At 39.5% G+C, this 22,164-nt stretch overlaps 1 protein-coding gene across 2 annotated transcripts; it reads left to right on the top strand.

Annotated features, from left to right (window-relative positions):
• The first annotated feature begins 717 nt into the window (after positions 1 to 717).
• vps9d1 (VPS9 domain containing 1) lies at positions 718 to 21,747 on the top strand. Of its 2 annotated transcripts, none has more exons than XM_083894432.1 (17): positions 718 to 825; positions 1,578 to 1,650; positions 2,918 to 3,160; positions 3,319 to 3,424; positions 4,365 to 4,476; positions 7,342 to 7,404; positions 7,869 to 7,921; positions 9,504 to 9,591; positions 9,849 to 9,934; positions 10,277 to 10,435; positions 11,999 to 12,312; positions 13,176 to 13,305; positions 13,427 to 13,632; positions 13,708 to 13,792; positions 18,676 to 18,780; positions 20,343 to 20,444; positions 21,595 to 21,747. In XM_083894432.1, the coding sequence occupies exons 1-16, from the start codon at positions 721 to 723 to the stop codon at positions 20,437 to 20,439; spliced, it is 2,025 nt and encodes a 674-aa protein (XP_083750558.1). In that variant the 5' UTR covers positions 718 to 720; the 3' UTR covers positions 20,440 to 20,444; positions 21,595 to 21,747. The 2 variants fall into 2 exon arrangements, with proteins under 2 accessions (XP_083750558.1, XP_083750557.1); XM_083894431.1 differs by having other exon boundaries at positions 10,277 to 10,425; positions 11,968 to 12,312.
• Positions 21,748 to 22,164: the final 417 nt, after the last annotated feature.

Here is a 22,164-nt window from a genome sequence, read left to right on the forward strand (position 1 = left end):
AAGTTTTAAATGTTCATTCCACCTAAATATTACTGTCTAAATAAATCAATAACGTTTAAAAGGTTCATTCCACCTAAATATTACTGTGTCCAACTAAATAAATCAATAAAGTTTTAAAGGTTCATTCCACCTAAATATTACTGTGTCTAACTAACTAACTAACTAAATAAAGTTTTAAAGGTTCATTCCACCTAAATATTACAGTGTCTAACTAACTAAATAAATAAAGTTTTAAAGGTTCATTCCACCTAAATATAACTGTCTAACTAACTAAATAAATAAAGTTTTAAAGGTTCATTCCACCTAAATATAACTGTCTAACTAACTAAATAAATAAAGTTTTAAAGGTTCATTCCACCTAAATATTACTGTGTATTTTATCAAGTGTTTCACGACCTCTAATTTGTGTGCCTCAAAAAATGCGATCCTTTGTGGAAGAAAAATAAATTCCAGGAATTTCAACACCAATTATTATGATAGTATCTATTAAATATAGTAATTTTATGTACTTTATTTTTTTGTAGTCTATTTTTTTTTTATGTTTTCGATCACACATTTTTATTATTATTATTATTTGTTAATAATTATTATTAACTTTTCAGGCGAAGTGCTGACTTCACTGCCACTCCGGCACAGTAGGGGGGGCAGTAGACACAGTGTTTGCTGAGAGTAGGCGGAGCAGGAAGAAGAAGAAGAAGCATCCCGGAAGTGGAGGTAAACATGGCTACAGCTGCTGCTGCTGACAGCGGTGGAGGAAAACCTCTTCAAAACGCCATGAAAATGGCCAAAGAAGCGATTCAGCTGGACGCGGGGAGCAAATACAAGGTGACACGAGAGAACACGAGCGAGGGAGAACACCGGAAACGCTGCGGTGTAGTGACGGAAACACACGCAGGTGGCGCTGTTAGCTTCACAGACTGTAAACACAGGGATTCTACACCAACAAAAACATCTTAATAATAAATATACAGCTTTATTATCATTGAATGATGCGCACTATTACTATTATTATAGTGTAGAACAACTACTTATATACACACACATATTTAAGTATATATGTCTATATATACACACATTTATATACTTGTGTATATATATATATATATATATATATACACACATATTTATATACATATATTGCATATACACGTTTGTGTGTGTGTATTTCACATCATTTCACATTAAAAGTGATTGTTTTAATATTGAAGGAAAAAAGTGGACTATAAATGTGTTTATGATGCAAATTAATTAACATAAAATTGCTGAAAAATGACAGAAACTTGAAAATATTCACATTTAAGAAGCTGAAAAATGACAGAAACGTGAAAATATTCACACTTAAGAAGCTGAAAAATGACAGAAACGTGAAAATATTCACACTTAAGAAGCTGAAAAATGACAGAAACGTGAAAATATTCACATTTAAGAAGCTGAAAAATGACAGAAACGTGAAAATATTCACATTTAAGAAGCTGAAAAATGACAAAAACATGAAAATATTCACATTTAAGAAGCTGAAAAATGACAGAAACGTGAAAATACGTGTGTGTGTGTGTGTGTGTGTGGTCTCTCTGCAGGAAGCCTACTGTGAATACCTGCGCACTATCAACTACATCTCACAAGCACTTTTGGACGAAGCCGAGTCACAAAGTAAGACGGCAAACCCGCTCACTCTCACTGCACCAAAGTCCTCAGAGAAAAGCAGTGATTTTAACCTCACAGATTAACCTCAGTCACTCACGCCACACACACTCATCATGACATCGGAAAACACTCGGACAAAACTGAAAGTGCGAGTGTTTGAAAACCGTAAGTCCTGTGAGCCGCTTCATGTTTCAACCGTGTCTCTACGTTAGAGTGTGACAACACAGTGTGTGTGTGTGTGTGTGTGTGTGTGTGTGTGTGTGTGTGTGTGTGTGTGTGTGTGTGTGTGTGTGTGTGTGTGTGTGTGTGTGTGTGTGTGTGGACATGAGGACATGATTGGCAGAGATCCTTCTACACCAGGGCTCTCAAACTCCAATGATGATATTTCACATCATTTCACATTAAAAGTGATTGTTTTGATATGGAAGGAAAAAAAGTGGTCTATAAACGTGTTTATGATGCAGATTAATTAACATAAAATTGCTGAAAAATGACAGAAACGTACAAATATTCACATTTAAGAAGCTGAAAAATGATAGAAACTTGAAAATATTCACATTTAAGAAGCTGAAAAATGACAGAAACACGAAAATATTCACATTTAAGAAGCTGAAAAATGACAGAAACGTGAAAATATTCACATTTAAGAAGCTGAAAAATGACAAACTTGAAAATATTCACATTCAAGAATCTGAAAAATGACAGAAACATGAAATATTCACATTTAAGAATCTGAAAAATGACAGAAACATGAAAATATTCACATTTAAGAAGCTGAAAAATGACAGAAACATGAAAATATTCACATTTAAGAATCTGAAAAATGACAGAAACATGAAAATATTCACATTTAAGAAGCTGAAAAATGACAGAAACACGAAAATATTCACATTTAAGAAGCTGAAAAATGACAGAAACGTGAAAATATTCACATTTAAGAAGCTGAAAAATGACAGAAAAGTGAAAATATTCACATTTAAAAAGCTGAAAAATGACAGAAACGTGAAAATATTCACATTTAAGAAGCTGAAAAATGACAAACTTGAAAATATTCACATTTAAGAAGCTGAAACAATCAGAAATCTTGTTTTAATCGTGATAAAAGCTTCACACGGATAAATCGATTATGAAAATAGTTGAGTAATCGATTAATAACTAATCGAAGTGAGTTGATATTTAGTGGCTTGGCCACGTGCAGTTGACGTGCGGGCTGCATGTGGCCCCGCGGGCCGCATGTTTGGTCTAAACGCTGACATTGTGCTTTGTGTCACAGAGCACAGAGACATGGAGGTGGTGGAGGTGGAGCGGATGTTGACGCTCGCAGAGCAGTGTGTGGAACGAGCCAAGTCCTTCGTAGATAAGAGCGCCGCTGACCCCTGTGACCCCGCTGACCCCTGTGACCCCGCTGACCCCTGTGACCCCGCTGACCTCTCTGCTCCCACCGCGGCGGCTTCCACTTCCGCTTCAGCCGCACAATCGGAGTCTTATCAGGAGCCCGGCGTCGCTGCAAACACTGGTAAACACACACACACACACACACACAGGTCACAGGTCAAAACCGACCAACGTGCAGCCACTTGACAACCAATCAGCACGTGTCTCTCTCTCTCTCTCTCTCTCTCTCTCTCTCTCTCTCTCTCTCTCTCTCTCTCTCTCTCTCCCCCTCTGATACAGGCTGTCAATCATCCAGCCCGACAAAGACCGGCCCCTCCCCCTTTCTCCCCCCCGAGGTTTTCCAGAGAATCCAAAAAACAGAGGAGTCGCGTGACACGGGCAAAAAGTAAGAGACCTCAGTAAAAAGTAAAAGCTGGAAGTCGTCCACCGGGAAACGCCTCGGCGGCGCGGTCACGCCACTCACTCTCCCACACCAAAGTCACTCACTCTCCCACACAAAGTCACTCACTCTCCCACACCAAAGCCTTCACAGGAGTTGTTGATCCACTGCTGCCTCCATCACTAACTTACAATGACTGATTTTAGTGAATTCTACGGTGGCCCTGAGGTGCAAAACACAAACACAAACACAAATCAAAAAACACAAAAACATTAACTCACAATGCAAACACAAAAGCAGAAAACATCAACTCACAACGCAAACACAAAAGCAGAAAACATCAACTCACAACGCAAACACAAAAGCAGAAAACATTAACTCACAACTCAAACACAAATCACACAACACAAAAGCAAAAAACACAAAAACATTAACTCGCAACGCAAACACAAATCACACAACACAAAAGCAGAGTTTTTTGCTTTTGTGTTTGCGTTGTGAGTTAATGTTTTTGCGTTCTTTGATTTGCATTTGTGTTTTGTGATTTGTGTTTGTGTTTGTGTTTTTGATTTGTGTTGTGCTTTGTGAGTTGCGTTTGTGTTTTGCACCTCAGGGCCACCGTAGAATTCGGCTTTTAAAATAGTTAATTCAGACTTAACTTAGTGACACAAAGTGACCACACGAGGCAGCAGAGGACCAGCAGCTCCTGTGTCCCCGTGAGCTAAACTCACTGGTTTTCTCTGTGGACTTTGGTGTGGCAGAGTGAGTGGTTTACAAACTTTACAGTTTCCTGTTGTTAAAGTCTGTCTAACAGTGTGTGTGTGTGTGTGTGTGTGTGTGTGTGTGTGTGTGTGTGTGTGTGTGTGTGTGTGTGTGTGTGTGTGTGTGTGTGTGTGTGTGTGTGTGTGTGTGTGTGTGTGTGTGTGTGTGTGTGTGTGATTTGTAGAGCGCTCACACCAATAGAACAAGCGTCACGTCAGAACCAGAAGCTGAAAGCCACATATGAAGCTCGTTTGGCGAGACTTGCACCTGGTCAGGCCCATCAGAAAACATCTCTGGTGAGTGTGTGTGTGTGTGTGTGTGTGTGTGTGTGTGTGTGTGTGTGTGTGTGTGTGTGTGTGTGTGTGTGTGTGTGTGTCCTTGTACTTGCGGCATACTGAGGACCAGTGAGGGTTTTTAACCAACAAAGTTTGTTTTCATTTGAAATCACTTCCTTAGGTTGCTATAACATGCTATACTCAATTTGTCAAAAAAAAAAAGTAAATTGTTGGTCCAAAAATACAACATAGTATAGTTTTTTTCAAATTTTGCGTCAATTTTTTTTTTCATTTTTTTTTCAATGTTTGGGTCAATTTAATAAAAATTGGGTCAATTTTTTTTTTTCAAATTTTGTGTCAAACATATTATTTTTCAAATTTTGGGTCAAATTCTTTTTTTCAATTTTTTTTTGGGTCAATTGTTTTTTTTTCAAATTTTGGACAACATAGTATACTATGACATTTTTGTTAAATTTTGGACCAAAATGTTTGGGTCAAATTTTCTTTTCAAATTTTGCGTCAATTTTTTTTTTCAAATTTTGCGTCAAATTTTTTTTTCAAATTTTTGGTCAATTGTTTTTTTTTTCAAATTTTGGACGACATAGTATAGAATGACGTTTTTGTCAAATTTTGGACCAAAAATTTTGGGTCAATTTTTTTTTTTTCAAATTTTGGACAACATAGTATAGAATGACGTTTTTGTCAAATTCTGGACCAAAAAAAAACCAGTAGTTCTTTATAGATGTCATTCATGAAGTAGATAATTGTAATTGTGTTGATTTATAAAGTGGAAATGCTGGTCCTCACTTTGTCAGCAACCCAGTCCTCAGTATGCAGCAAGTACAAGAATGTGTGTGTGTGTGTGTATGAAAAGAGACAGTTTCAAAATAAAATACCTCGTCTATTTTAAGTATTTTTAAACACCCCTGGTAAATGGTTTGTAATTACACTCAAATATAAGTTATAATATATAAAAGTGTATTTCGTAAATAAATGTTGTACTTTGGCTTAAATCGAACAACATTTTAGTCCAAATACTTTTTTATTTTCTATTCACTTCCGTCCTGCCGGGTATTGTTTTGAAATTCGTTTTGTCCCTACTTCCGGTTTGAGGCGTACGTCAGCCTGACGCACCTGGCGACGATGATGATGACGCATACCTGACAGTAGACAGACGGGGCGCGTGCATGAGGAGGAGCAGCGAATTAAGCGCGAGTTGCTTCGAGAATACCGCCGGGCCCTTGCGTCGTGTTTGTTCGTGAATCCCGGGTCCGCGCGTCGTGTTTGTTCGCCAACGAAAACGAATTAAAAAGAAAAGATGGTAAGAAAAGCGCTTTTAAACTATCTGTCCACCGCGAGTAATTACCACACTAATAATACACGTAAACTTGTCGCTCAGAAACGGAAAATGTTCCGGCATCACGTGGAGCTGCGTACGTACTGGAGGAAACTGAAGGCGTTCGTCAAGGTAACGTTTACGTCAACCGGAGCTAATGCTGTGCTAGCATGCTAATGCTGTGTGTTAGCATTAGCGCGAGTTTACACTTAAAAAAAAATAGCTCGTAAAATCTGTTTTATCACCTTTTTTGTGTCAAATATGAGAGTAAATCAATGTCTACGCTCTTTTTTTGTGCTGGAGTGTTTAAACTGACGCTTATTTCCAACAATCTGGGTTGTTTTCTCTCCACCAATCAATGTTGTTGTTGTTGTTTGGATCATAAAGTGGTGGAAAATCAGTGTTTTAACAAATTATAATCGGTTTTCTCTGTCAGCATTTAACAAGTTTTAAAAACATAAACCTCAAACGGATTCATCTATTTTCAAAAATGATTAATTCACTCATTGTTTATTAAATCAGTCAACTTTGTCATGTTTGTAGGTTGATTTTCTGAAATCTGAAATCAATATTTAGGGCTGTTTATCTGTTTATTAATAATAACTAAACACTTAAATGCGACGTTTTTCCACTTTAAACGGAGTTGAATGCTGAGTCGTCGATAGTTTACGTTCAGAAAATCATTACAGCCTGTTGTAAAATTGAACATATCATTAAACCCTTCAAAGTAAAATGAATAAATCTCTACACCCTTCAAAATAAAATAAATACATCGCTACACCCTTCAAAGTAAAATGAATAAATCTCTACACCCTTCAAAATAAAATGAATAAATCTCTACACCCTTCAAAATAAAATGAATAAATCTCTACACCCTTCAAACTAAAATAAATACATCTCTACACCCTTCAAAGTAAAATGAATAAATCTCTACACCCTTCAAAATAAAATAAATACATCGCTACACCCTTCAAACTAAAATAAATACATCTCTACACCCTTCAAAGTAAAATGAATAAATCTCTACACCCTTCAAATTAAAATGAATAAATCTCTGCACCCTTCAAAGTAAAATGTTATAATTTAAATGGAAAAAAAATACTATCTACATATTTTATTTTATTTTTTATAAATCTTTTAATTTTGTTTTTTCGTTCCTATCTACATATTTGAATGAAAAAATCATAACGCCCTTCAAAATAAAATTCATAAAAAATAATGATACCCTTCAAAGTAAAATAAAAAAATCATCATAACCTTCAAAGTAAAATTTGAAAAATCATTGCACCCTTCAATGTAAAATTCATTTGATTGCACCCTTCAAAATAAAATGAAGCCATAACACCCTTCAAAGTGAAATTAAAAGAAATCATATTGCGCCCTTCAAATAATTACACTCGTTATTCATTAAAATTAAAATTAAAAAATCAACATGCCCTTCAAAATAAAATTAATAAAAAAAAAAAACTCTCTACACTCTTTCAGAGTAAAATGATGTATTTACACCCTTTCATATTGTTCTTTTTTTTTTTGTTTGTTCTGTGATGCAGAAGCTCTCGCTGCAGCGGCAGATGATGGAGAACCTCATCATCGCTAAAGCCAGACAGGACGCTGTATCCTTCAAGGAAAATATGATGCAGTAATAGCATATTAATTAAATATTGAAATGAACTTAGAGGAGAGAACAGATAAAATGTATTTATTTATTCAATTAAGTGCAATTTTTCATAGTGATTTTATTTTTATATTCTATAGCTATTGTGAAATGCACCGTATGCAATTTCTGACACTTGGGGTCGCTCTCTCTCTCCGATTGTTGACGTGACAGATAACGACTTCCTGTCACTTTGTATTCTTCTTCTTTTTTTGTTAGTTTTATTGAATTAAATGTTTTATATTGTGACACTGATTATTCTACAATCGATTGCACGCATCACAAACGCAACGTATCCTGTGGTTCTTTCAAAGTAAAAGCACTCGCCCAGAACTGATTGTTTTTTGGTGGATTTGATTTTTGTTCCTGTGACGACTAAATTTAGGTTTGTGAAGGTTTCCTTGACATTTGTCCAAACTTTAGCTGCAGCGGAAGATGGAGGAGAGAAGACTGAGGCTACAGGAGGAGGCTAACAGGTAACGCTAACTCACCTCACACCTTAACACTGAGGCTACAGGAAGAGGCTAACAGGTACCGCTAACTCACTTCACACCTTAATGGAGAGGCTAACGGGTAACTCTAACTGACCTCACACCTTAATACTGAGGCTACAGATAATCATTACACCCTTCAAAGTAAAATAAAATTAAAAAAAGCATTACTTCCTTCAAAGTAAAATTAAATTCATTGCACTTTTCAAAAATAAAATTAAGTCATAACACCCTAAAAAAAACTAAACACTAAGGCTACACGAAGAGGCTAACAGGTAACGCTAACTCACCTCACACCTTAACACTGAGGCTACAGGAGGAGGCTAACAGGTAACGCTTACTCACTTCACTACTTAATGGAGAGGCTAACAGGTAACGCTTACTGACCACACCTTAATACTGAGGCTACAGATAATCATTACACCCTTCAAAGTAAAATTTAAAAGGAGCATTACTTCCTTCAAAGTAAAATTCATTGCACTCTTCAAAAATAAAATTATGTCATAACACCCTAAAAAGCCTAAACACTAAGGCTACACGAAGAGGCTAACAGGTAACGCTAACTCACCTCACACCTGAACACTGAGGCTACAGTAAGAGGCTACAGGAAGAGGCTAACAGGTAACGCTAACTCACCTCACACCTTAACACTGAGGCTACAGGAAGAGGCTAACGGGTACCGCTAACTCACTTCACACCTTAATGGAGAGGCTAACGGGTAACGCTAACTCACCTCACACCTTAATACTGAGGCTACAGGAAGAGGCTAATGGGTAAGGCTAACTCACCTCAAACCTTAACATTGAGGCTACAGATAATCATTACACCCTTCAAAGTAAAATTTAAAGAAATCATGTTGCACCCTTCAAGGTAAAATAAAATAAAATAAAATAAATCATTCTCTTCAAAGTAAAAATTATAAAATTCATTAAACCCTTCAAAGTAAAATTTGTAATCAACCGTTTCACCCTTCAAAGTAAAATGAAGTCATAACAAATTGCACCTTGTTTTGTTTGACTCAGCAGTTTGTGAGTCGTTGCCTCTGATGAGAGAACAGTGGAGCTCTGACGGTCACACTCACTAATCTTAATCAGATTAGATTACACTCAGTCTGAGGTTATTTACACATCATTTTTTTTCTTTCACATTTTTGAAGCGTTGTTTTGAAAAGTGTCAAACATACACACATACAAGGATTTATTGTTATTATGAACGATCTCTTAGCCAGAGTCCCAAGTTTGAAAAAACGCCGCTGACTCTGCGTTATTTTGAAAAAAAAAAAAAATGCTCTGGGGCAAAGTTTGCGAGTCTGTGACTCTGCGTTCGCTTCGCTTATCACTTACAAGTCGACTTTATCAGCTGAGAACAAACGACTCGTCCTGAAAAACTCCATCAGTGTTTGTCCAAAACCTGGAAATGATGACGTCCCCGAAGGCTTCGTTTTTGTCCACAAACGCAAAAAATAACGTCCGTTTCAATGATTTGGCAGAATCAGAAACCGGGGGGGGGGGGTTCATTTGAAACCTTTAGTAGTTTATTAATTGATTGTTTTATTTGAATATTTCAGGAGATTCGCGGCCTCCGGCGCGATGACGGCGGAGGAACAAGAACAACGGACGCTTTACACCAACGTCCTGGAATACGAGCAAGACCACGTGAGTGAGGCCGAGCCAGTCATTATATGTAATAATAATGTGTTTGGGGCCCGAGCAACCAATGGCAGGGGCCGTTGGTGGGGAATATGTTATAGACCAAGACGAACAAAAAAGTCGACCGTAACCATGGCCTCCACTCAGCAGGAAGTCGGCCATATTGAAATTTGGTGTCCATTTTGGCGATATACCCCCTATGTATATGAACAAACTCGTCTTCACGTTTTTTTAAATATTTTTTTATTGTGTGTGATTAAAAGGATTGGCCCAAACTGTGGAAAGCCAGCATGAAGGAGAATCCTGCTGATGTCACGCTGGTGTCACGTCTCGTCTCCTACCTGCTCAGGTAATTGACAAACTCTTTTCCTGCTCGGAAACAAACGTTCCGTTAGAACACAGAAAGAAGTTCTGCTCCGATTGGACGTGAAGCTCCTTGAATGTATTAAAATAAAAGTGGACATTTCAGATTTGATGTCAGTGATGAGACTTTGAATGTGACCTGCTGTCGCTTGATGCAGTCACTAGATGGCAGCAGGGAATCGTCTATGATTTGTCTTGGTTTTTATGGCTTGATGGAAAATGACACGTTGATGTTTTCAGGACAGAGAAATATTGATTTGTCCTGTCCAAAAATCTGCTTCATCTATGTGTCTGTGTTTGAATGTCCTTTGTCTTTCTGTGCCCTCAGTCGGTCCGACCACCCGGTGGTGAAGCTGCTGAGGAAACATCAGAACCGTGTCTACAACAGGCTCTACCCCATCGTCAGCAAAGGCCTCGCCCAGAGTCCAGCTCTGCTGCTGAGAACGTCTCGCAGCTCTCACAGTCTCCTTCATCCAGGTGAGAGAATGTCCTTCAGTCACATTAGAAAATGTCCTTCAGTCACGTTAGAAAACGTCCTTCAATCACGTTAGAAAATGTCCTTCAGTCACATTAGAGAACGTCCTTCAGCCGCGTTAGATAACGTCCTTCAATCACGTTAGAAAACGTCCTTCAATCACGTTAGAAAACATCCTCCAGTCACGTTAGAAAAGGTCCTCTAGTCACGTTAGAAAACGTCCTTCAGTCGCGTTAGAAAACGTCCTTCAGTCGCGTTAGAAAACGTCCTTCAGTCGCGTTAAAAAGTGTCCAGTTGCGTTAGAAAACGTCCATCAGTCGCGTTAAAAAGTGTTCTTCAGTCACGTTATAAAACGTCCTTCAGTCGCGTTAGAAAACGTCCTTCAGTCGCGTTAAAAAGTCCTTCTGTCGCGTTAGAAAACGTCCTTCAGTCGCGTTAGAAAACGTCCTCTAGCCGCGTTAGAAAACGTCCATCAGTCGCGTTAGAAAACGTCCTTCAGTCGCGTTAGAAACGTTAGCAGACATCCTTCAGTTGCGTTAGAAACGTTAGAAAACGTCCTTCAGTCGCATTAGAAACGTTAGAAAACGTCCTTCAGTCGCATTTTAGAAAACGTCCTTCAGTCGCGTTAGAAAACGTCCTTCAGTCTCGTTAGATAATGTCCTTCAGTTGCATTAGAAAACGTCATTCAATCACGTTAGAAAACGTCCTTCAATCGCGTTAGAAAACATCCTTCAGTTGCATTACAAAACGTCCCTCACTCGCGTTAGAAAACGTCCTTCAGTCGCGTTAGAAAAGTTAGCAAACATCCTTCAGTTGCGTTAGAAACGTTAGAAAACGTCCTTCAGTCGCGTTAGAAATGTTAGAAAACATCCTTCGGTCGCGTTAGAAACGTTAGAAAACGTATAAATGTTGGAAAACGTCCTTCAGTCGCGTTAGAAGCGTTAGAAAACGTCCTTCAGTCGCGTTAGAAAACGTCCTTCAGTCGCGTTAAAAAGTGTCCATCAGTCGCGTTAGAAAACGTCCCTCAGTCGCATTAGAAAACGTCCTTCAGTCGCGTTAGAAAACGTCCTTCAGTCGCGTTAAAAAGTGTCCTTCAGTCGCGTTAGAAAACGTCCATCAGTCGCGTTAGAAAACGTCCCTCAGTCGCATTAGAAGACATCCTTCAGTCACGTTAGAAACGTTAGAAAATGTCCTTCTGTAGCGTTAGAAAACGTCCTTCAGTCGCGTTAGAAAACGTCCTTCAGTCGCGTTAGAAAACGTCCTTCAGTCGCGTTAAAAAGTGTCCATCATTCGCGTTAAAAAGTGTCCTTCAGTCGCATTAGAAAATGTCCTTCAGTCGCGTTATAAACTGTCCTTCTAACGTTAAAAACGTTAGAAAACGTCCTTCAGTAGCATTAGAAACATTAGAAAACGTCCTTCAGTAGCGTTAGAAAATGTCCTTCAGTCGCGTTAGAAAACGTCCTTCAGTCGCGTTAGAAAACGTCCTACAGTGCAATGTCGTAGACTTAAACTGACGTAGGTTTTTTTGTCTTTCGTGTTCACAGAGACTCAGAAGAGGCGAGTTAGCACCGGGAGCAGCAGCGTTAGCACCGGGAGCAGCAGCGTTAGCACCGGTTACTCGTCTCACGACCTCCACACACACTGTGGTGACGAGGAGGAGGAGGGGGAGGAGCCTCGCGAACAGGTGACGGTGGACCGGGAGAACTCGTTTGAAGACCTGGAGCAGTTCCTCACCCACCTGGACTGGATCCCAGCGGACGACACGGGCTCTGATCTGGAGGTGACCTCTGACCCCTCCACGCTGAACCAGGAGCACGTTCAGGAGCTGGAGACGAGAGCGCTGAAGGAACATCTGAAGGTGGTCGTCAAAGACGTCCACATCGCCATCGGTGAGCGTGTGTGTGTGTGCGTGTTTTCTGCTGCCGTTTTATAAATGTGTCTGTATTTCTGTGTGTTTGTTTGTGTGTGTCTGTGTTTGCGCATCGATGTTTGTGTGTGTCTGTGTGTTTGCCTGTTTGTGTGCGTGTCTGTGTTTGTGTGCGTGTATCTGTGTTTGTGTGTGCGTGTGTCTGTGTGCGTTTGTGTTTGCGTGTGTGTGTCTGTGTCTGTGTTTGTTTGTGTTTGCGTGTGTGTGTTTGTTTGTGTGTGTCTGTGTGTTTGCCTGTTTGTGTGCGTGTCTGCCTGTTTGTGTGCGTGTCTGTGTTTGTGTATGCGTGTGTCTGTGTGCGTTTGTGTTTGCGTGTCTGTGTCTGTGTGTTTGCTTGTTTGTGTGTCTGTGTTTGCTTGTGTGTGTCTGTGTTTGTTTGGGTGTCTGTGTGTTTGCGTGTCTGTGTTTGTGTCTGTGTTTGTGTGTGCCTCCATGTGTGTCTGTGTGCGTGTGTGTGTCTGTGTTTGTTTGTGTGTGCTTCCATGTTTGTGTGTGTCTGTGTGCGTGCGTTTGTGTGTTTCCTGCTGCTGTTTTACAATAAACGTGTGTGTGTTTGTCTGTGCATGTGTGTCTGTGTGTGTGTTTTCTGCTGCTGTTTTCTAATGTGTGTGTGTGCGTGCGTGCGTGTCTGTGTGTTTGTGTTTTCTGCTGCTGTTTTCTAATAAACGTGTGTGTGTGTGTGTTTGTCTGCATGTGTGTTTGTGTGTGTGTTTTCTGCTGCTGTTTTCTAATGTGTGTGTGTGTCTGTGTCTGTTTGTGTCTTTTCTGCTGCTGTGTCTTTTCTGCTGCTGTTTTCTAATGTGTGTGTGTGTGTGTGTGTTCCAGATCAGCTCCTGTCTCTGTGTCTTTTGTCCTTCGAGTGTTTAAACACAGCCTCCTCTAAAGATCTGTGTCTGGCCAGCATCGAGGAGGCCTTCTTCACGCCTCTGTGGAGCGCCCTGGTGGCTCTCTTCAGGTACTGACGCCGTGTTGTTGTAAAAATAGTTTTTTATGTCCACAATAAATAACAGATAAATAATAGATAAAATGTCAACATCAATCACGACTTTCTCTGTTTGATTGTTTTACCTTCACAGGAAGGTGAACGCAGAACGGGAGCAGGCTTTTGAAATGAGCGTCAAACTCTACCAGGAGGCTTCACCCGGAGACGTCGGCGTCCCCCCGAAACTCTTCCCCCAAGAAGCTGGAGCGCTGCAAGGTTCCTACCCCTACGAGTCCGCTGTGGAGGAGCTGAAGCTTCTGGTGAACGACTGCTGTCCACAGAAGAAGCTGGAGTGCATCGGTGAGTCTGAAGATCATCATCTCTTCTTCTGAAAACGTTGATGGAACCTGGAAATAATGTCTTGTTTTGTTCCAGTTCGGACTCTGCGTATGATCTGTGTGTGTGCCGAGGACTACAGGTGTGTGAACGAGCTCGACTCCTCCCCCAAAACTGCCGCCATGTAAGTACTCACCTCAACCACCAGGGGGTTTTTAACTTTAAAAAACCACAAACGTTAGAAACTAGCAAATATTCACATTTAAGAAGCTGAAAAATGACAGAAACGTGAAAATATTCACATTTAAGAAGCTGAAAATTGACAGAAACAGGAAAATATTCACATTTAAGAAGCTGAAAAATGACAGAAACATGAAAATATTCACATTTAATAAGCTGAAAATTGACAGAAACACGAAAATATTCACATTTAAGAAGCTGAAAAATGACAGAAACGTGAAAATATTCACATTTAAGAAGCTGAAAAATGACAGAAACACGAAAATATTCACATTTAAGAAGCTGAAAAATGACAGAAACGTGAAAATATTCACATTTAAGAAGCTGAAAATTGACAGAAACACAAAAATATTCACATTTAAGAAGCTGAAAAATGACAGAAACATGAAAATATTCACATTTAAGAAGCTGAAAATTGACAGAAACACGAAAATATTCACATTTAAGAAGCTGAAAAATGACAGAAACATGAAAATATTCACATTTAAGAAGCTGAAAAATGACAGAAACACGAAAATATTCACATTTAAGAAGCTGAAAAATGACAGAAAAACGAAATTATTCACATTAAAGAAGCTGAAAAATGACAGAAATGTGAAAATATTCACATTTAAGAAGCTGAAAAATGACATAAACATGAAAATACTCACATTTAAGAAGCTGAAAAATGACAGAAACATGAAAATATTCACATTTAAGAAGCTGAAAAATGACAGAAACGTGAAAATATTCACATTTAAGAAGCTGAAAAATGACAGAAACGTGAAAATATTCACATTTAAGAAGCTGAAAAATGACATAAACATGAAAATATTCACATTTAAGAAGCTGAAAAATGACAGAAACGTGAAAATATTCACATTTAAGAAGCTGAAAAATGACAGAAACGTGAAAATATTCACATTTAAGAAGCTGAAAAATGACAGAAACGTGAAAATATTCACATTTAAAAGCTGAAAAATGACAAACGTGAAAATATTCACATTTAAGAAGCTGAAAAATGACAGAAACATTTGTATTTATCTTCAAAATAAGAGCCTGTTTTTTAGTCAAAAATAAAGAAAGCAGCCGAGCGTTTGTGTAAAACAGTTTGTGTGTCGGCTCTCATCACTCAGTTCTGACACAGCAGGAAATCATGGAGCTCTGTATCCCCGACTGAAAGTGGGTCGACTGTCTGGGTTTGAATCACGAAAACAAACCAGAGAAACACACGCGACCAGTGAGTCACACTGTGACTCAATTAAATATGTTATATAAAACCAGAGAGTCATCAATGTTGAGCTTCAGTGTTTAGTCATTTGAGTCATTTTCAGCTTCTTAAATGTGAATATTTTCACGTTTCTGTAATTTTTCAGCTTCTTAAATGTGAATATTTTCATGTTTCTGTCATTTTTCAGCTTCTTAAATGTGAATATTTTCAAGTTTCTGTCATTTTTCAGCTTCTTAAATGTGAATATTTTCATGTTTCTGTCATTTTTCAGCTTCTTAAATGTGAATATTTTCATGTTTCTGTCATTTTTCAGCTTCTTAAATGTGAATATTTTCATGTTTCTGTCATTTTTCAGCTTCTTAAATGTGAATATTTTTCACGTTTCTGTCATTTTTCAGCTTCTTAAATGTGAATATTTTCAAGTTTCTGTCATTTTTCAGCTTCTTAAATGTGAATATTTTCATGTTTCTGTCATTTTTCAGCTTCTTAAATGTGAATATTTTCATGTTTCTGTCATTTTTCAGCTTCTTAAATGTGAATATTTTTCACGTTTCTGTCATTTTTCAGCTTCTTAAATGTGAATATTTTCAAGTTTCTGTCATTTTTCAGCTTCTTAAATGTGAATATTTTCATGTTTCTGTCATTTTTCAGCTTCTTAAATGTGAATATTTTCTTTGCATGATTCAAACTGAATCATTTTGTGTTTGTGGACAGAACAAAGACATTTCAGAACATCATTATTTAACTACACACTCGTTTCCAATGTTTCTGTCATGTTTTTGCACATTGAGACAAAAACTTCAAATTTAACACACAGAGGATGGTGTTCGTGTACCACTGCATTGTCTTTTTGAAGTTGTTAATCCACTATTTTATCGTGCAGTAAATTGTAAATAACTGTCAAATATTGAAAGTTATTCTAGGAAAATGGGCAAAAGCAAATTTTCTGCTCCTTTTATGGTTCAAATAAGCGACAACAAAGACATTTTGAGGCTTATGAGTTAAGAAATGTGAATAAATAAAAAGACATCCAACAGCTGATGAGATGAATCTGATCCCATGTATTTTTCTTAACAAATGAACCAAACTTCTTATTGTTCTCATTGAAGGGATCAGACCTCATCAACATCACTGTTTTCATGTGTTTTTGTTCCCTGGAAACGCTGTCTCTCAAACAGCTGTTTGTGTTTCATCTCGGACACAGTTTATTGATGTGATTGTGATTTATTTGTGTTTGCTCAAAGCCTCTCACCACAGACGGCGTCACTTCATCAAAGCTCTGGCTCACAGTTGGACCTTGAAGGCGGTGAATTCAGGCCTCGGTGTTGATTTTCTGCCCGGATCATTTTTCAATATAAAACATTTTTCTTCTTCTTTCGTGTAAACGCAGACCGCGGCTCTGACTCTGTCTCTCTGTCCGTTTGCCTTCACTTTTAAATCAGGGACCATTTCATTTAAAGGGCCCATATTGTGCAAAATCAACTTTTTAATCATTTTAGTACTTATATTTGGGACTCAGGGGGCCATACCAGTCCCCAAAATGTGAAAAAACAAGACTCAGTCATGTTTTAGTGGTTCCACTTAGTGTAAGTATAGGCGATAAGTGCTTCATAGCTCCACCGTAGCTCCCCCTTGTCCCTGTGATATACGAGAGTGCAGGCGAGGGAGGAAGAGTGGCTGCACAGCGGAGCACAGTGTTTTACACAAACTTCCAGCCTCAGAGGATTTGTGTGTCCAGTGGATATATTTTATTTATGAAAAAAATGTTCACACGCTTCACAAGCCCTTTGTTGTTGATCGTGTGTGTAAATTCCTATGCTAGAAAAACACCTTGAACGCACCAGTTACGTGCCTGCGGTTAGCGAGTGACATGTGTGGATCAATAATATGAGGAGCACGCGTTTGAAAGCACTGCAGAAAGATGTAGATGTTGTCCTACATTTCTTCTCAACCAAAGGCTGCCTTTCTGTCGTGTTTCCACGTTCTCTCCTCATATTATTGATCCACACACGTCACTTGCGGCCGCAGTAACACTGGTGCATTCAAGGTGTTTTTCTAGCGTAGGAATTTACATACACGCAACGATTCTAATGTTTTTATGATCGCGAGAAGCCAAAATCGTGGTCACTCTATGCATTACAGTGAAACGCAGTAACAACGGGTAAACGGACATTACTATGGGGTATATGGAGCGGGGGTTGTGACGACGCTGCATGACAATAGGTGATAAGTGGCAATAGTTAGATCGACACTCCCCTGGAAGCAGTGGATGTGTGTTTACCTGGGTCTCATTCACATGTAAATGATCAGGCACAAAACCGAGCGTTCTGAAAAAGGCTGTTTTGGCAGAGTTATTGAACTGTTATTGTTCTTCATCCTTATGATATTTTGACTAAAGCATGACACAGACATGTTCATTAGGGCACCAGGACCTAGTTTAACTTGGGTTAATAGGGTATAATATGGGACCTTTAATTTTGAAAATCCTGGGGTTGCTTTTTAAGCAGAAACTCTGACTTTGATTTTGAAAATCCTGTGGTTGCTTTTCAAGCGTAAACAAGCAGAAACATTTTTTTCCTGACATTTGATTTGAATCGGTTCATCTGAAACGCAGATTATACGGATTATACGGATTAGACGGACCATAATAGTCGATAAAACATTGAAGTTTTCAGCGCTCGTCGTAAACTCTCAGATTTATGTGTTTATTATTGCTGTCAGAGTGTTGGTTTGTAGCCGCGCCTCGACCGCAAATCACGTTTGGATGAAGCGAGTTTGTGCATCATTGGTTTTTATATAATCTCACACACACACACACACACAGCGATGCACTCGCTGCCCTCCGCTCTTTGTCCTCCACTCAACTGGAGGCTCTTTTGTCCTCCTTTGTCCCCGTTTGTCCTCTTTTGTCCACTCTGCTATTGTTCGGCTTAAATCGGTCGCAACTTTTTTTCTTTCTTCTCCCGTTTCCCGTTTAATTGCGGTCGCGGCGTCGGATCAAACGTAACGTAGCGACGCTCTCCCGTGCTGCTGGCGACCTCTGAGCGAATCGCGGAGCCTAATCCGTCTCCGTCAAATCACTGTTTACGTGTCCTCGGAATGCGGAGACGCCAGTTTCTCGTGCGAGTGGAGCGTTGTCTCGTGTGTGTGTGTGTGTGTGTTTACAGTAGGTTATAATTCGGGGGGGATGTGACTGTTAGTGTGTGTGTGTGTGTGTGAGTGTGTGCTGAGGTTACACTAGCCTCTCCACACCTTCCAGAACCTGCAGTATCCAGTTGCACGTGGACAAAAACCGCCTTCTCACGCGAACCTGCCTGCGTGTCAGCGGCCGTAAACAAATGGTCAGTGTCGGGACGCTATCAGGCCGCCGTCATCTCCCCGGCCGGGCAATTTGTCCTCCCTGCAGATCACAGGGCGAAGAGAAAGAAGCGCTCCCCGAACACGTAGCCCATTAGGAGCTGCGTTTGATTCCCACTTTCCACTGGGTTCCCCCGGGGGGGAGCACAGCGCCATCACGCTCTGCAAATGTCACTCTCTATTTCCTCTTCCCCTTCTGCTCTATTTATTTATTTGTGTGTTGTTGTTTTTTTACCACACCCCCCCCCCCCCCCCCTCAGTGGTGCAGACGACCTGCTGCCCATCCTGTCCTACGTGGCCCTGCGCAGCCAGTGTCCTCGGCTGGTGTCTGAGTGTGCGGCTCTGGAAGAGTTCATTCATGAAGGGTGAGTCCACCATGGGTTTCTACCGTTTGAAAGACAGGAAGTGAAGCCATGTCACCAATACACAGCCACTTTCACTTTGAAAATCCTGGGGTTAACACCCAAGCAGGCGGAAGACTTTCATTTTGAAAATCCTGGGGTTAACACACAAACAAGCATAAGACTTTAATTTTGAAAATCCTGGGGTTGATTTTTAAACTTAAACAAGCAGAAGCTGAGACTTTAATTTTGAAAATCCTGGCTTAACAAACAAGCAGAAGCTGAGACTTTAATTTTGAAAATCCTGGCTTAACAAACAAGCAGAAGCTGAGACTTTAATTTTGAAAATCCTGGGGTTAACGCACAAACAAGCAGAAGACTTTAATTTTGAAAATCTAGGGTTAACACACAAACAAGCAGAAGACTTTAATTTTGAAAATCCTGGCTTAACAAACAAGGAGAAGCTGAGACTTTAATTTTGAAAATCCTGGGGTTAACACACAAACAAGCAGATGACTTTAATTTTGAAAATCCTGGGGTTAACACACAAACAAGCAGAAGACTTTAATTTTGAAAATCCTGGGGTTGATTTTTAAACTTAAACAAGCAGAAGCTGAGACTTTAATTTTGAAAATCCTGGCTTAACAAACAAGCAGAAGCTGAGACTTTAATTTTGAAAATCCTGGGGTTAACACACAAACAAGCAGAAGACTTTAATTTTGAAAATCCTGGCTTAACAAACAAGCAGAAGCTGAGACTTTAATTTTGAAAATCCTGGGGTTAACGCACAAACAAGCAGAAGACTTTAATTTTGAAAATCTAGGGTTAACACACAAACAAGCAGAAGACTTTAATTTTGAAAATCCTGGCTTAACAAACAAGCAGAAGCGGAGACTTTAATTTACAAAATCCTGGGGTTAACACACAAACAAGCAGAAGACTTTAATTTTGAAAATCCTGGGGTTAACACGCAAGCAAGCAGAAGACTTTAATTTTGAAAATCCTAGGGTTGCTTTTTGAGCAGTAGCTGGGACTTTAATTTTGAAAATCCTGGGGTCAATGCACAAGCGGAAACTGAGACTTTAATTTTGAAAATCCTGGGGTTAATGCACAAGCGAAAGCTGAGACTTTAATTTTGAAAATCCTGGGGTTAACAAACAAGCGGAAACTGAGACTTTAATTTTGAAAATCTTGTTAAAAAATCCTTTCATTTTCAAAACTTAATGGGTCATCAACAGCAATTCAGACTTTTAATTTGAAAACTCTGGGGGTTGTAGATGCATTGTGGGCTTGCGTTTTTGAGACGTTTCAATGTGGACGGACAGAAACTGAGTATTTTATTTTGAAAACTGCAGGGTTGTTGTTCTGTACCTTGTAGTAGACTCTTGTTTTGAAAACCTCGGACCAACAGAAACAGTGACGTCCACCTTCTCTTGCCGACTGCTTACACACAACGGTAAACAAACGGCTCCGCCGACAAAACAAATGCTCACTTTTCAGAGTGTTTCTCTGTCGCCAAGCAACCGCCAGCAGTAGCAGAGGAGATGATCTGCGTTTCTACGTTGTTTTTGTTTGTTTGTTTTCAGGTTTCTGATCGGAGAGGAAGGTTACTGTCTGACGTCGCTGCAGAGCGCGCTGGCCTACGTCGAGTCTCTGCACACTGAAGGAGCTCAGCTCGTCTGAGAGAGGTGAAGATCAGCTGATCGTCGTAAACAATTCACTCACTCTCCCACACCAAAGATTCTAGTCGGACTAATGATAGATTTTGGTCGAACTACGGCTAATGCTTGATTTTAGTCAGGCTAATGCTAGATTTTAGTCGGACTAATGCTAATGCTAGATTTTAGTCGGAGTAATGCTAATGCTAGATTTTAGTCGGACTACTGCTAATGCTAGGTTTTAGTCGGACTACTGCTAATGTTCGATTTTAGTTGGACTAATGCTAATGCTAGATTTTAGTCGGGCTAATGCTAGATTTTAGTCGGGCTAATGCTAGATTTTAGTCGGACTACTGCTAATACAAGATTTTAGTCGGACTACTGCTAATGCTAGATTTTAGTCAGGCTAATGCTAGATTTTAGTTGGACTAATGCTAGATTTTAGTCAGGCTAATGCTAGAATTTAGTCAGGCTAATGCTAGATTTTAGTCAGGCTAATGCTAGAATTTAGTCAGGCTAATGCTAGATTTTAGTCAGACTACTGTGAATGCTAGATTTTAGTCGGACTACTGCTAATGCTAGATTTTAGTCGGGCTAATGCTAGATTTTAGTTGGACTAATGCTAATGCTAGATTTTAGTCGGACTAATGCTAATGCTAGATTTTAGTCGGGCTAATGCTAGATTTTAGTCGGGCTAATGCTAGATTTTAGTCGGACTAATGCTAGATTTTAGTCGGGCTAATGCTAGATTTTAGTCGAACTAATGCTAAAGTAAAGCATTAGTCCCAAAGTAAAGTCTTTCTAACAGTGAAATAAAGACGTGAACATGTTCTTAAGATATCGTAGACTTGTATTAATGTTGATTTTATTAAGTATAAAAGGCTCAAGTAAAAAGAAACTGAAGTTTGTAAACCACTCACTCTCCCACACCAAAGCCCATAGAGAAAACCAGTGATTTTAACGTCACAGCAACACAGGAGTCACAAAGTGACCACACGAGGCAGCAGTCGTGCAGCAGCTCCTGTGTTTCCCGTGAGCTAAAATCACTGGTTTTCTCTATGGGCTTTGGTGTGGGAGAGTGAGTGGCTTAAAAGTCTGTCTCACAGTGAAGATACAGACGTGAACGTGTTCTTAAAGATGATGATGTTTACGTAACTCGTACAATTTTCTTGTGTCGCAGGCTGAAAGAGACTGCAGCGCCCCACAGAGGCCACAGCTGGACCTGCATACGTGGTTTAAATATTTAAATATAGACACAAACCGGAACATCCACATGAACCGCATATATTATGATGTTCTCTTTTTACGCACAGGAACTGAGTGTCGCCCCCGTGTGGATGGAGGTTGCAATTACAAGGGGGGGGGGGGGTAGTCGGGATGAAATCTTTCTCCCGCTTCCTCGTGATTTAACGTTAAACTTTAGGTCAAAGGTCACACTGAACTGCTCAAAACCAGAAGAAGAGAAAATGGAAAAAACTGAGAGTTGGTTTTTTAATTTTAAAAATGTGTGTGTGTGTGTGTGTGTTTGTTTGTTTTAAAACGGTGGCCAAAATCTCCTCCACAGACTTTAATGGTTGCACTTTGGGTGGTGATGCGTTCAGGGACCACAACGATGCAGTCCCGACCAATGTTGACGGTCGTGTTTTATTTTCACATCGTAACACTGTTGCACTTTGTTAGTTCACGCCATCTTTTAAGTGTGTGTGTGTGTGTGTGTGTGGACGCACGGAAACGCCGTCGCGTACGACAA

The sequence above is a fragment of the Microchirus variegatus genome (genome assembly GCF_963457635.1).
Source record: "Microchirus variegatus genome assembly, chromosome: 8".
Classification (NCBI taxonomy): Eukaryota; Metazoa; Chordata; class Actinopteri; order Pleuronectiformes; family Soleidae; genus Microchirus; species Microchirus variegatus.

Bases quoted from the DNA above. Each gene is read 5' to 3' on its own strand.
- vps9d1 (XM_083894431.1), top strand. From the start codon at position 721: ATGGCTACAGCTGCTGCTGCTGACAGCGGTGGAGGAAAACCTCTTCAA. The intron at 826-1,577 runs GTGACACGAGAG...GTCTCTCTGCAG, and splicing joins ACGCGGGGAGCAAATACAAG to GAAGCCTACTGTGAATACCT. The intron at 4,477-7,341 runs GTGAGTGTGTGT...TCTGTGATGCAG, and splicing joins CCCATCAGAAAACATCTCTG to AAGCTCTCGCTGCAGCGGCA.